The 14904-nt window shown below is 36.9% G+C and overlaps 2 protein-coding genes across 2 annotated transcripts in view; one reads left to right on the top strand and one right to left on the bottom strand.

The window, feature by feature from the left end:
• Positions 1-10215, top strand: part of LOC106870546 (L-2-hydroxyglutarate dehydrogenase, mitochondrial) — a 20952-nt gene extending 10737 nt beyond the window's left edge. Inside the window, exons 5-9 of the mRNA XM_014916672.2 lie at positions 612-794; positions 1814-1981; positions 4525-4682; positions 5471-5602; positions 9941-10215. Of these exons, the coding sequence (XP_014772158.1) occupies positions 612-794; positions 1814-1981; positions 4525-4682; positions 5471-5602; positions 9941-10136 (837 nt within the window). The 3' untranslated portion in view covers positions 10137-10215. The remainder of the gene's footprint in view (positions 1-611; positions 795-1813; positions 1982-4524; positions 4683-5470; positions 5603-9940) is intronic.
• A 1861-nt stretch (positions 10216-12076) lies between these two features.
• LOC106870599 (translation initiation factor IF-2, mitochondrial) overlaps positions 12077-14904 on the bottom strand; it is a 35705-nt gene continuing 32877 nt past the window's right edge. Inside the window, exon 17 of the mRNA XM_014916732.2 lies at positions 12077-12297. Coding sequence (XP_014772218.1) covers positions 12125-12297 — 173 coding nt within the window. The 3' untranslated portion in view covers positions 12077-12124. The remainder of the gene's footprint in view (positions 12298-14904) is intronic.

The raw sequence follows: 14904 nt of genomic DNA, 5'->3' as shown, positions 1-14904 counted from the left end.
ACACACACACACACACACACACACACACACACACACACACACACACACACACATTTATATATAAGATGTATATGTACATATATGTGTATGTGTGTTGCACATGTTTGGGTATTTATGTCTCCTTGTCTTGACAGTGCATGATAGTTGTAAATGGGTTCATTTTCATACAAGCAGAGTCCATCATTTCCAGTCTTCTATGAAAATAAGTTTGGTAATGGGAAAATATTACCCCGCATGGAAACAAGTGAGGGTTGACAACAGGAATGGCATCTGCCCTTTGAAAAGCTACTTCAACAAATTCCATCTGACTCATACACATGTGAAAGAGTGGAAGTTAAAATGATGATGATATCTAAATAACATCAGCCCATTACAAGTTATGTCAGTTTAAAGTTCTCTCAGTATCTATATTAATAGACTCAACATCACTATGGTACCTACATACTTATAGCTAGTTAGACAAGACCAGGAGAACAGATTCTATCATCAGTTCAGTTTATTGTTCACTCTTGTTAAAATTTATTCCAGCTAAAGCTCTCATTTTTAAATTATTAAGTAATAAGAAAATTTCATTTTAAAATTTATGCTTTATCTCTCCTTTATATTATTAGGGACTGCGAGCTATTCATTCACCCCATACAGGAATTGTAGATTGGAGACAGGTTGCTCTCAGTTATGGAGAAAATTTTAAAAAATGTGGAGGCCATATCTTCACAGATTTTGCTGCTAACAAGTTTTCGATGTCAACAGAAAATTTAAAATATCCTGTGACAGTTATGGGTGATGTGAAAAAGGTAATTTCTACAATGATTTTTGAAGAAAAGATACTTTAAAAAAAAATATTTGCTTACATATAGCATGTACATGCACATTCAAAGAAACATTCACAGATACGTTTACAGATATATCTGCATACACACATGCATACATCTGCACTTATGCATTACACATAATGCAAACAAGCACAAATGTGTATATGTTGAAACAAATTTCTTTTTACACATGTATTTATACTTACACACACAAATGCATTCACACATGAATATGCACACATGCATGCACAAATGCATTCATACATTATTCTGTACACTCATAATTGATGATTGACTGTTGCATGGATGTCTGCTATCATTGAATATGTGGACATGAAGAAACAGTAGACATACATTGCTCAACAATTTGATGGCATGGTGTGCTCTACAGCTAAAAGTCACTATTATTGAGGACCACCACCCATAAATGTGAAGAACATAAAAAAATAAATCTTTTAATGTGGATCCACTTCTTTGTACCACCATTAGCAGGAAGTCTGTGACACACTAAAGTTTTGACAATTTCCAATGTACTTAGCAGATAAAAGGAGATCATAAATGGTTGAGTTGATAGGATATTGGAACTGTAGTGTACCCTGAGCTAATGTGCCTAACTCTAAACCATGAACTACATCTGTCTTACTAGGTTGTTGATTTGCCACAAACTTATAGATTTTACTACCTAACCAACTCTGTAATAAACTTTGCTTCTGTTGTGATTTCTCTTTAAATCATTGGTTCACTATTGGAGCTGTTTTCAGTAGTTCACTTTATTCATGCATTTTAGGAATGAAAGAGATAAACAACATTACTTCTTTTTTTTTTTTGTCTTAAAATAGTAGACTTTACGAATATACAAACAATCTATTGTGGAAGAATCTTTACAGTATTCAACCTACACAATATAACCTTAATATTATATTGACAAAGTATCCCCTCTTCAGTAATATATTCACTGATATAAATTATGTTGTTACTTTTTTTTTTTTTTGTTTTCACAGGGTCAAGCAATACAATGTCAGTATTTAATAACCTGTGGTGGACTCTATTCTGATCGTCTGGCTGAGAAAACTGGTTGTGATAGAAAACCTCGTATTGTCCCATTCCGTGGTGACTACTTGTTATTGAAACCTCATAAGAGTGATATGGTCAGAGGAAACATATATCCAGTTGAGTACTCATTTGCTATTTCTGTCTATTTTAAAGATTTAACTGATGTTGGTAAAGTATCAATAATAAACCATGAATTCTTTCATTTGAAATTTTAACTAATTCAGGTAACTGGCCATAAAGGATTTTCTTGACAGTTCATGACTGAGCAGTTTGCCATAGAAGTGGAAAAAACCATAAAATCCTTTTGCTTCATTTCTTCTGTTTTTCTTTTATTATAATTCATTTAGGTACCAATATAGCAGAATCATTAGAGCATCATATTGAATGCTTTGCAGTATTTGTTCTGACTCTTTATATTCTGAAATCAAGCCCCATCCCGATCAACTTTATCTTTCATTCTTTTGTGGTTGATAAAAAATACCAGCCTAAGGGAGTGGATTTGGTGGGACTGTAAGAATGTCAGATCAGATACTTTGCAATATTTGTTCTAACTCTCTGCAGTTTGAGTAAAATTCTATCAAGATGCCTCAAAATGTAGCCTTGCCAACCTGCGGATCTAGTGAGATGAGTAAGGTAAATCTTCAAAACAAATTCCAACCACCTAGCATCATCTGTTAGATGATGCTTGCTGGTTGAGAGATAGATTTCTCCAGCTGGAGAGACATGCACCTTGATGAATGAAGGAATGAATAATTCACTTTAAGGCTAATGAATTTATATTCCATATTAGGTAAATAAGTAAACAGTACAGCAATAACATATTCTCATCCATATATCAAAATATTGCTCACATATTTAGAAAAATGCACTTGTTTCACTCACGTTATTTGTATTTCTGTATTTTAACATTTCAACATGTTTGACCAAAATTTTGGTTGAATTTCAACTTTTATTGTGTGTGTGTGTGTGTGTGTGTGTGTGTGTGTGTGTGTGTGTGTGTATAAAACTATATATACATATACTTCTTTACTCGTGAAAAGGTTGATTGCCCCCTTAAGCTTTAAATCACTAGATAAGAAACAAATAAAATCAGGGACAGTTAGAATTCTACCTAGAATTAATTACTAGCCTGCTAGCCTTGGCTGTGTCAAGATGGTTTTTTTTTTATGTATTCTTCTTTCCAACTTAGATTTTAAATGTTGTCACAACAGTAATATGTCCATTCTGCTGAAATGAAATTTTCAGTAAATTTTCTGCATCCTTGTGCAGCTGGAGATTGCTCTGCATTTTACATTTAATGTAATGCTCGCATTGCTTAAATAAATGGAGTAGCATGAAATGTGTGTACTGCAATAATCTTTAAAATCCGTGTTGCTTATTTTGATTATATACATATATATAATACAAATAATATATGAGTATATGCGTATATACATACATGTATGTACATACCTACATCTACATGTATATAGAGATGCATATCTGGGTACAGGACGTAGCAAAAAAAACGTGGACAAAATGATAAACAGAGTACAGAAAACACACAGGCCACATAGAGAACATTTCCTTCATCAGCTGCCACCATTCTAAAACTAAGCGTTTCGAAGAGTTAGGGCAGGATGCATTGTTAGAATGGCTCTTCCCACAGACCACAAATTAAATTTAAATTAAATTTGTAACGTGGAGGAATGTAGTGGCGGACAGAAAACAAGACAGGAAAACGAAACAGTGAAAATAAACAAGAAAGGCTATATGGCCAGACGTGAAAAAAATATGTGTTATTGTCATGACTGGTTTTACATCCATTTTCTTCCATCTTTGACAGCAAGTATCATTTTTGTAGGATATTATTGTTTTATAATTATGTATAACTATTATGAATTTTGGTGAAATAGCGGACATCCTGTGGTAAAATGTCCTGGCAAAACGTCATGCAAACCAAAATAACCCAAACAATCACCAAATACTTGGAGATTCTCTGAGCATTAGAGACTGAGGGATGTGGAGGATGGTTGCATTGCAATCCTGTCCAGCCCACTCCAGTAAGGGAGAAAAAACTAATGATGATACATTTATATATGCATGTATGTATACACAGGGTCATATTGTATAGTGTTAGATTAGTTCATAGAACTTGCCTTCATATCTGCAAGTGTTATGTTTTCAACAGAGCATATAAATTGTGAATGCTTCACTTCTCATAGCCACCAGAACTTCTGGATAAAGTAATTATATCATCATCATTATTGTTTTAACATCCACTTTTCCAAGCTTACAATAGTCAGAATTTTTCGAGGCAAATTTTCTACAGCCTGCTGCCCATCCTGTCACTAACCCTGAGCTGTTTTGAAGCAAGGTAATATTTCATTACAGCCAAACATATTTTCATGGAATATTAAAAAGAAGACACTTGCCCAAGGTATCATGCAATGAGACTGAACCTGACACCAAGTAATTGAGAATCAAACTTCTAAACCACACAAACATTTCGCATTTTAATCACACGAAGCTAATGACTGTTGTGTGTGTGTGTGTGTGTGTGTGTGTGTGTGTGTTGTTTCAATGACATTTTTCAGCACAGATATTTGTTGGGTTCTATTTTTAATTGTGGATAATCTTTTTAATCTCTTTTTATATCTTAACGCATTTTTATTAACAGGTACCTGATCCCAGATTTCCATTCCTTGGAGTCCATTTCACACCTCGTGTTGATGGCAGTGTGTGGTTAGGTCCAAATGCTGTGTTGGCTTTCAAAAGAGAAGGTTATACATTCTTTAGTTTCAGTGCCAAAGATATGATAGACGCACTGTCTTACAGGTAAGAAATCAATGTTTTTTTTTTCTCAGGCTTGAACCAAAAATTGAATTTTACTATCTTGATGAGAAACAGTGACTTTCGGTTTCTTCAGCCTTTTTAGAGTATATTGATGTTGTTGCTGTTTATCCTGTTATGAGGAAGAGATGCTATGAGATTATTGCTGGCTGTATCCACCTAATGAACAAATCTTTAGGAAAATTCACTAGAAATAGCAACCAAATGACTCCAAAACCAGACCCCACCATTTTTAAGAGGATACATTGGATAATGTATCTTAAGTCAGTAAAAAGATTGAATAATAAAGGCTAGAATGTCTTTGGTCATAGATATACTCAATCAGAGCTGACTTGAGGTTAAACAACAACAACTAGGTTTTATAAAAAAAACTAACATTCAAATTTAGCTTAATATCATTTTAAAATAATTCTAATAATTTTGTTTGGAATTGTCTAGATGTCATTATGCCAATGGTTGCGGAAAGCTAGCTTGATGATAATTCATTATTAATTCTATCATTATTTAATTAATCACATGATATTAGCCCTTTATCAATTAGATTACTCTGTCAAATGTAACACTTAATTATTCACATTGTTTTCAATTAAGCATGTATTATCTTGAAGCTTTGAGATTTTGATGATGTTATCATTTACTTTTAAAATGACATTGTAGGGCAAGTATGAGAGGCTGAATGTAGCTAATTTGAGCATAAAACTGGTAGAATATTTAGGCCAGATATGGCCAGTTCAAATGCTAAAGGGTTAATGATGTTATATATTTATTTGCAGTGGTTTGAGAAAAATAGCAATGAAGAATTTAAGTTTTGGTCTTAATGAAATGTACCGGGGTCTTTTCATCAGTGCTCAAGTTAAACAGCTTCAGAGGTTTATTCCATCTTTGAAACTTGAAGATGTCATCAGGTAAGATCTTTTATTTATAGATATTCTTTACTGATTTCAGGCACTGGACTGCTACCATACTTGAGTACTACTTGGCCAATCCCAACACTTATTTAATCACCCATATTTGTCAAACTGCTAAGTTACTGGTCATACTATACAGAATCATCACCACACACACACACACATAGATGCAGGCATGACTGAGTGGTGAAGCTGTTTGTCTCCCACCTAACTACTTTTTGGTGGGTTCAATCCCACTGTGTGGCACCTGTGTCTTCTTCTGTAGCTCTAGGCAGGCCAAAATCTTGTAAGTGGATATAATAGATGGAAACTAAAAGAAGTCTATCACTTATGTGTATGTGCACTTGCTTGTAACTTGTCATGACAATGTGTAATATTTATAAATGTGCATCGCCATTATACAAGCAGTGTTCCTTGTTTTCAGTCTCCTGTGAAAACATGACCTATCATGAAAAAATATTATGTTGCCTCGGAAAAAGCAAAGATTAGTGACAAGAAAGGCATCAGACTGTAAAATATTTATCTCAGTTAATTCTGACACATGTGAGCATGGAAAAGTGGACATTGAAACAATAATTCATACACACACACACACACACATACATACATAATATCACCATCATTATTTAACATCTGTTTTCTCTGCTGGCATGGGTCAATGGTTTGACAGGATCTGATAAGCCAGAAAAACTGCACTAAGCTATATCTGCTTTGGCATGGTCTCTAAGGCTGGATGCTCTTCCTAACACCAACTACTTTACAGAGTGTACTGGGTGTTGTTTTCATGGGACTGGCACTAGTGAGGTCACTAAGTAACTTGCAATGAGTGGAAGTGTAGTATTGAGGGAGGTGGCTTAATGCCAGGTGATGAGTGGCTAAAATATGATAGATGGACAGGAACAGGTATCTTATTGTAGAGAAGATACATGGTTACCCCAGCTGGAAAATGAAAGAAGATGGTGATAATAAGGTGTCTGGGCATGCCATTAATGCACAAGTAGGTGAATTTATGAGAAGTGGGACAGAAAATTAGACAGTGAAAAAGGTAGGTAGTAAGTTTGCAAAAGTGTAACAGGAAAGTGGCCGATGAATAAAGAGGGGATAGAGGTGAATAGTGAACACAAGTAGGGACACATTTAATGGCAAATATGAGTTTGTTGGGGGAAAGGGTGAAGGAAATAATTGGTCAGTGAAGTAATAAATGAGAGCACAGATGATGTGAAATGTGCAAGAGAAATGAACAGTGCATGGGACAAGGTCAGAGGTACAGATGCGAAAATAGTTGGGGTTGCTATTGGCAGAATGAGGGAAAAGGAGATGAAGGGATAGTACTGAGAGTATGGATGACAAAAGGAAGTAGTTCCAGGGAGAGTGATAATTGGCATCACAATAGTGGGGATGAAATATGTGCAGTTCTGAGTGAATAGGACCATATTCAGAAGAGTGGAAGTAAGGAAGATGAGTTGTAGGGGAGAGACTCAACAGGGATAGATTGGATGCAGGGGCATAGATATATGATTTTCAGGATTCCTTTAAGTTGAAATGGACAGGTCTTCTCATGCACAGGAAATCATAGTTTGGTCTTTTGTCATCTCCATAAGGCTCAACATCTGAACAACATTCTTCAGTATTTCATCCTATGTCTTCTTGCATCTCCCTTTTCCACAAGTTCTATCCACATTTAGCAATTGTAGACAAAATATTATTGGGGAATAAATTTACTCGAATATCTCACTAAATAAGAAGAGATTAGTAACGAGCTTGTCATTCTTCCACAAGTTCCATCCACATTTAGTGATTGGCACTTTATGCAGCTGTCCTTGTCTATGCATTTTACATGACCATATCAGCACAATCTTCTTTCTTACACACTACATCTGATATTTCTTATGCTGAATTTTTCTCTCAACATGTTTACACCTTGTATATGCACACTGACATTGCACATTCAGCAGTGTGCTAGTTCATTTCTGCATTCACTGCCCACATATCACTATTGTGTAGTATTGCTGTTCATACATAAGCATCATACAATCTGATTTTCAATCTAAGAGAGAGGTAGTAGCTTCATCATCATCATCATTGTTTAATGACTGCTTTCCATGCTGGCATGGGTAAGACGGTTTGACTGAAAACTGGTAAGCCAGGGAGCTGTACCAGGTTCCAATCTGATTTGGCTTGGTTTTTACAGCTGGATACCCTTCCTAATGCCAACCACTCCAAGAGTGTAGGGGGTACTTTGTACATGCCATTGACATGATGCCAGCATCAGCCACAACTACGGTCTCACTTAGCTTGACAAGTCTTCACAAACACGGTGTATCACCAAAGGTCTCAGTCACCTGTCACTGCTTCCGTGAGGCCCAACACTTGAACAATGCTTTTTACATGCCACTGGCATGGGTGCCAGTCAGACAGCACTGGCATCGGCCACAACTTCAATTTCACTTGGCTTGACAGGTCGTCTCAAGTACAGCATATTACCCAGCATTTGAAGGGTGCCTTTTATGTGCCAATTACGCAACACTGACATCAGCCACGACTACAATCTCACTTGACTTGACAGGTCTTCTGAAGCACAGCATATTGTCAAAGGTCTCTTGTCATTGCCTCCATGAGGCTTAGCATTCAAAGATCATGCTTCACCACTTTGTCCTATGTTTTCCTGGGTCTACCTCTTCCACAGGTTCCCTCCACTGTTAGTGTGACACTTCACACAGCTTTTCCCTCAGGATGCTTACACTCTGTCATGCATGCACACTGACACTACACATCCAGTGAAGCATACTAGCTTCATTTCTTATGAGCCTGCATGTCCTCAGCAGTCAGTGCCATGTAGCGTGACTGTTGACACATGGGTATCATACACTCTGTGATGCCCATCACACATGGGCATCTTTCACTCTGTGAGAGAGACCCTTTGTTACCAGATGTAGGAGCTCTCTGAACTTTGCCTGGCCTGTTCTTATTCTAGCAGCCATGCTCTCAGAGCATCCACCCCCATTACTGACTTGGTAACAGAAGTTATTGACTACTTTTATTTTTTTAATGTTAATTGTACCTGTGCACCATCCACACACAAAAACTATTCTCTGATATTGCTGCACCTCTTATGTGTCCATAGCTTACACTGAGTTCATCTTATGGAGTTTCTACCTACACCTTTTCTACAGATTGAGCAGGGCTGTCTACCTGAAGGGGATATATATATATATATATATATATATATATATATATATATATATATATATATATATATATATATATAGGTTCAGTTGTTAAGTGCAACTTGCAACCACGTACTTCTGGAATCCCACCATGTGGCCCTGTAGGCAAATGTCTTCTGTCAGAGATTTTGGGTTGGCCAGCACATTGTGAGTGAAATTTGATAGATAGAAACTGTACAGAAGTGTGAGGTTTGGCAGGAATGAGTGATAAACAAAATATTTTTGTGTTCTGAGTTCAAATCCTATCATGGTTGACTTTGTTGTTCATACTTATAATAAAATAAATACCATTCAAGTACTTGGTAGATGTATTTTACCTTGTGCTTATGATAGAAATCAATGTCTTTAAAACAAAATCCACTGGAAATCTTTTCAAACTGCTAAACAGTTGTGCTAGTGTGATCCCTAAGATTTCCTTTAAATGCAATACATTTGCCATGGTAATCAGTCTGCATTGGAAACTAATGAAAAAGTTTTAAAACTTAAGAAACCTAATTCTGACGAATGATGTTTAAACACTAGGTACTGTTTCGATTGAATTCTTCTAATCATCTTTCATTGGTTCTTTCAATTTTTATAACCACTTACATTTAGAAACAGTCACAAGAAGAAAGATGTCTAGAACATCATTATTTTAAAATAGCTAATTGCAAATTTTGAACAACAAAAAAATAATTTGCTTTTTTTATATTAAATCATATCATTTTCTGCATTGAAGATGACTTTTTCTAAATACACTACATAAATTAGTATCATCATCATCAACATTTAGTGTCTATTTCCTATACTGGCATGGGTTGGACAACTTGACAAGAACTGGCAAGGCCAGGGGCCACACCAGGTTCCATAGTCTGTTTTGGCTTGGTTTATGGTTGGATGCCTTTCCTAATGCCAACCATTTTACAGAGTGTACTGGGTGCTTTTTACATGGTACTTTGGTCTTAGGATCTGTCCTGCAGTATTCTGAAATTAGTCTTAGATTGTCAAATGCAGCAAGAACTGTGTAACATAGGTAGGATAAAACATCAATGCCATTAAGAAATATACTTTTACTTTTAATTCCCTTTTTGCATCATTTGTTTTGATTTGTTGTTTACTTTTATCCCAGAGGACCATCTGGTGTGAGAGCTCAAGCTTTGGACAAGGATGGCAATTTGGTAGATGATTTTGTATTTGACAGCGGCACTGGTGATATGTCTAAACGGATCCTTCATGTACGTAATGCTCCCTCTCCGGCTGCTACATCGTCTCTGGCTATTTCAAGGATTGTTGCAGATCAAGTCGACAATATGATTCATTCATAAAAAAAAAATTTCTAAAAACATCAAAGATTTTTTTAATTGTTAAATTTTTGTTAAAAGAATAAATGAAAATATATTTTTATTGGATTTTGTAGTTATTCATGTCTATCATGTGATTTGTCAATCTGAGACATTGTGTTGAAACTGAAGCAATTACATCATGAAAGAGCCATTTTATTCACTTTAAAGCTGATTACTGATACAATTAGTGGAGGCGCAATGGCCCTGTGGTTAGGGCAGCGGACTTGCAGTCATAGGATCGCGGTTTCGATTCCCAGACCGGGCGTTGTGAGTGTTTATTGAGCGAAAACACCTAAAGCTCCAGGAGGCTCTGGCAGGGGATAGTGCAAACCCTGCTGTACTCTTTCACCACAACTTTCTCTCACTCTTACTTCCTGTTTCTGTTGTGCCTGTAATTCAAAGGGTCAGCCTTGTCACACTGTGTCACGCTGAATATCCCCGAGAACTACGTTAAGGGTACACGTGTCTGTGGAGTGCTCAGCCACTTGCACGTTAATTTCACGAGCAGGCTGTTCCGTTGATCGGATCAACTGGAACCCTTGACGTTGTAAGCGATGGAGTGCCAACAACTGATACAATTCCATTTCAACAGAATTGGTATCAGTGAACAGGTTGCAGCTGTGTGCTAAAACTTTTGAAACCACATGAAATAAAGTAAAAGTAAATTTCAGTTTCTCTGAAATGGCTTGAATGAATGTTCTATGATGTAATTGCTGCTATTTTTGTATAAAAAAGCTGAAGTAAAGTCATTGCTGGCATGGTCATTACCATTATACTTGTTTTTATAGCCAAATTTCTCCTATCAGGTCTCTTATATGGTTTATTGCTACAAACCAGGTAAGTATTAACTATCATAGAAGTAGATTAGGTTAAAAACTATTAACTATGGTTGGAGATCTACTCAGAAATGATAATAGCACAGGTATTATGATGGTTATGAACCATGAAAATTCTACTTTAACCCTTTCGTTACTAACCCGGCCATAGCCGGCCGAAAATTTTTTTGGTTCATAAGACTAACCTGGCCGAGCGTACCCATTGTTATTTAAATGTATATTTGAACCCAAATTTCGTTAGTACATTCGTTCAAACACCTGATTTCACTTTGCAAACAGTTGAGTTATTGTCTCTGACATTATTTGGCGTGATATTTGAACTCAGTGAATTTTGGAAGATTTTTTTCCACATTTTTTGTGGCATTTTTGTGGAGGTAGAGTATTACCGATTCTTGCAAGGAAACTTAACAGAAAAATAATAGAGCATTTTATTGCTGGAAGCACATCTTCAATTGAATCATCTAAGTGAAATCATATTCCAATTGATTTTCCAGGCTATTATCTGCTTGAAAATTTTGTATAATAATGATGTAGATGAAAAATACTTCATCAAAGATGGTGTAATGATTTGAACAATGGCGAAAAGCAAACTATGAATTGGAGAAGCAAAATCAACAGTTACAAAGACTTGCTTACTGGCATGGTTATGTGGTTAGGAAGTTTGCTTACCAACTGCGTGGTTTCAGGTTCTATTCCTCTGAATGGCACCTTGGGTAAGTGCCTTCTACAACAGCCCCAAGCCAACCAAAAGCTTGAGTGGATTTGATAGAAACTGAAAGAAGCTAGTGATGTGTGCGTGTGTGTGAGCGTAACTTTGCCCTGATATCATGCTATAATTTTAAATGAGTATCACAAAAACAGTATTGTTCATTTCCAATCTGCCATGAAAACATATGTGACCCTAAGAGAATATTTATCTTGCTTGGAGACAAGTGAGGGTTGGTGACAGAAGGGTATCCAGCTGTTAAAAATCTGTCTCAATGAATTCTGCCTGAACATGGAAAAGTGGATGTTAAACTGATGATGATAATTTTTTGTCCTTTTACACCTCAGTTTCTAATTCAGATGAAACTTTGAAACAGAATATAAATAATATAGTTTATTATTTTATTTAAAATAACAATATAAATATACTCAAAAACCTACATCCCATTTTATAGTTTGTGGCTTTTGAATTTCTTTATAACAAATCAGTTTATCTCCTCGCTGGAATTGTATCGTTAAATCTTCTAAACTAATACCACACTCAAAATCTGTTTTGATGGTATCGACTTCATGTTTGAAATGCTTCATAGAAGCTATATTTCCTGCAAAACAAAAATACATAAAGATTAAATCAAAACTGAAATTCTTCAATACACAAGTCTTTTAACAGCTGCATAAGTAGCTTAGAGGTCAGAGGCAAAGTGCAATAATGTCTTCTAAGTGTAGTGAATTTTACAGGAATAAATACATTTCTTTACATTAATTATGATCTATTTCAGGTACATCTTAAATTATTGCTAAATGTTTAACTTCGTTTTTTTTAATGCATGAAAGGTAAACTGATGAAACAAAGCTGAAGCTAAATGATATTAAATATTGGTTTCAAATTTTGGCACACGGTCAGCAAGTTTAAGAGAGAGAATAAGTCAATTAAATCGATCCCAGTGCTCGACTGATGCTTATCTCATAAACCCTGAAAGGATGAAAGGCAAAGTCAACCTTGGTGGAATTTGAACTCAGAACGTAAAGACGGACAAAATGCCACTGAGCATTTTACCCAACATACTAACAATTCTGCCAGCTTGCCACCTAATGATATTAAATATTAGTAGCACTAATGTGAAACTGAAAAGAGTAGGCCTACTGACATAACTTGAACCCTGTACCATTCACTTGCTAAGCAATTGTTACTGATTACACTACAGAATGCCTTCCATTTTGTTTCCTCTAATTAGTTACTATAAATGTGAGAACTTAATTTGAGGAAACTGAATGACAAGGGCAGATGGTAATTTGGTTACCTGACATGCAAAGATTCATAGTTTAAGTCCTATTAGTAGAGTCTGTTACTTCTTTCTGCCTCACATTATAGCTGTTAATGTCTAATATCATTTACATTAACATCTTAGCAGTTAATTCCTGATATAGACTGAGTTTATTCTACATTATATAATTTTGTGAGCAATGTCATCAGTAGTCTGCTACTCTTGTTAAGGTTACCCATGGCAACAAGGTCAAAGAAAAAAACCCATACTGTACATGACCAACACCTTTCAAGACCCAACGGTGAAGCAGGTAAATTAGACAACAACAATGGCTGATCTAATTAATATTAACTGGTAGAAGAGGGTAATGCCAGATGGACTGGCTAAAAAGGTATCAAATCAAAACCACAACTGAGTCAACAGTAATTGATTGTTACAATTTCACCACCTGCTACCGTGGTATCTTATTGTACATGTGCTACAGAGGATGGTCCTGAAGCCATAGTATTGTCTTCAAGGCCAGTTTTGGCCTATATTGAAAATCTGTGCAATCACAAACATTTACATCTACCAAGCATATGTTTACATTACATTCTGTTGTACTGCACAGCCAATGAGAGCGGTAGACTTACAAAAGAGAAAGTATTAGACCACTTTTGCTTTTGCCAAATATTTTGTTTTTGTAGTCTTTTTCTGAAGTTCTTAAGTTTGTCATTGGTGTTAGATCAGTTTCCTTCAACAACGCTTACTGAAAAGGTGCCTCTGTTGGTGTGGTCATGCACTCTGTTGTCCACAGAGTAGACTCTCAAAAGCCCCTGTTACGATGGCATAAATGGTGAAATGGACAACTAAAAATGTGGATACAATCAAATTAGATATCAAACTGCAGAGTAAAAGGCAGACTATATGACTCATATGTGCGAACAGCCATGCTACATGGCAGTGAAACATAGGCCGTGACTGCTGAGGACATGCATAAGCTCGCAAGAAATGAAGCCAGTATGCTCCAATGGATGTGTAATGTCAGTATGCATACTCGACAGAGTGTAAGTACTTTGAGAAAAAAGTTGGACCTAAGAAGCATCAGTTGTGGTGTGCAAGAGAGACGATTGCGCTGGTATGGTCATGTGGCGAGAATGGATGAGGATAGCTGCGTGAAAAAGTGCCACACCCTAGCGGTTGAGGGAACCTGTGGAAGAGGTAGACCCAGGAAGACCTGGGATGAGGTGGTGAGGCACGACCTTCGAACATTGGGCCTCACCGAGGCAATCACTTCTGACCGAGACCTTTGGCAATATGCTGTGCGTGAGAAGACCCGGCAAGCCATGTGAGACCATAATTTGTGGCCTCTGCCAGGGGTGTAGCCAGCCCACTTATGCGTACCTTTCCTTCATTGGACACTAAACTCTGCTTGTGAAGACCTGTTGAGGCAAGTGAAATCGAAATCGAACCAAATTCGACGACTGGCACTCATACCAACCTCTCCTTCATTGGACACTAAACTCTGCTTCCAAAGACCTGTTGGGGCAAGTGAAATCGAAATCGTAATTGAACCAAATTCGATGACTGGCAACTGTGCCAGTGAAGCACTAACAGCACTGTCCGAGTGTGATCATTGCCAGAGCAGCTGTCTGGCTTCCATGCCAGTGGCACGTAAATAGCACCATTTGAGCGTGATCATTACCAGTGTCGCCCTATTGGCACTTGTGCCGGTGGCACATGAAAAAACATTCGAGCGAGGTCGTTGCCAGTGCCGCTGGACTGGCTCCTGTGCAGGTGGCACATAAAAAACACCATTTTGAGCGTGGCCGTTGCCAGCACCACCTGACTAGCCCTTGTTCCGGTGGCACGTAAAAGCACCCACTACACTCTCGGAGTGGTTGGCATTAGGAAGGGCATCCAGCTGTAGAAACTCTGCCAGATCAGATTGGAGCCTGGTGTAGC

Source organism: Octopus bimaculoides, chromosome 11, assembly GCF_001194135.2.
Source record: "Octopus bimaculoides isolate UCB-OBI-ISO-001 chromosome 11, ASM119413v2, whole genome shotgun sequence".
NCBI lineage: Eukaryota > Metazoa > Mollusca > Cephalopoda > Octopoda > Octopodidae > Octopus > Octopus bimaculoides.
Note: the sequence above shows the minus strand (reverse complement) of the source record. Positions and strands in the feature narration are given on the sequence as shown.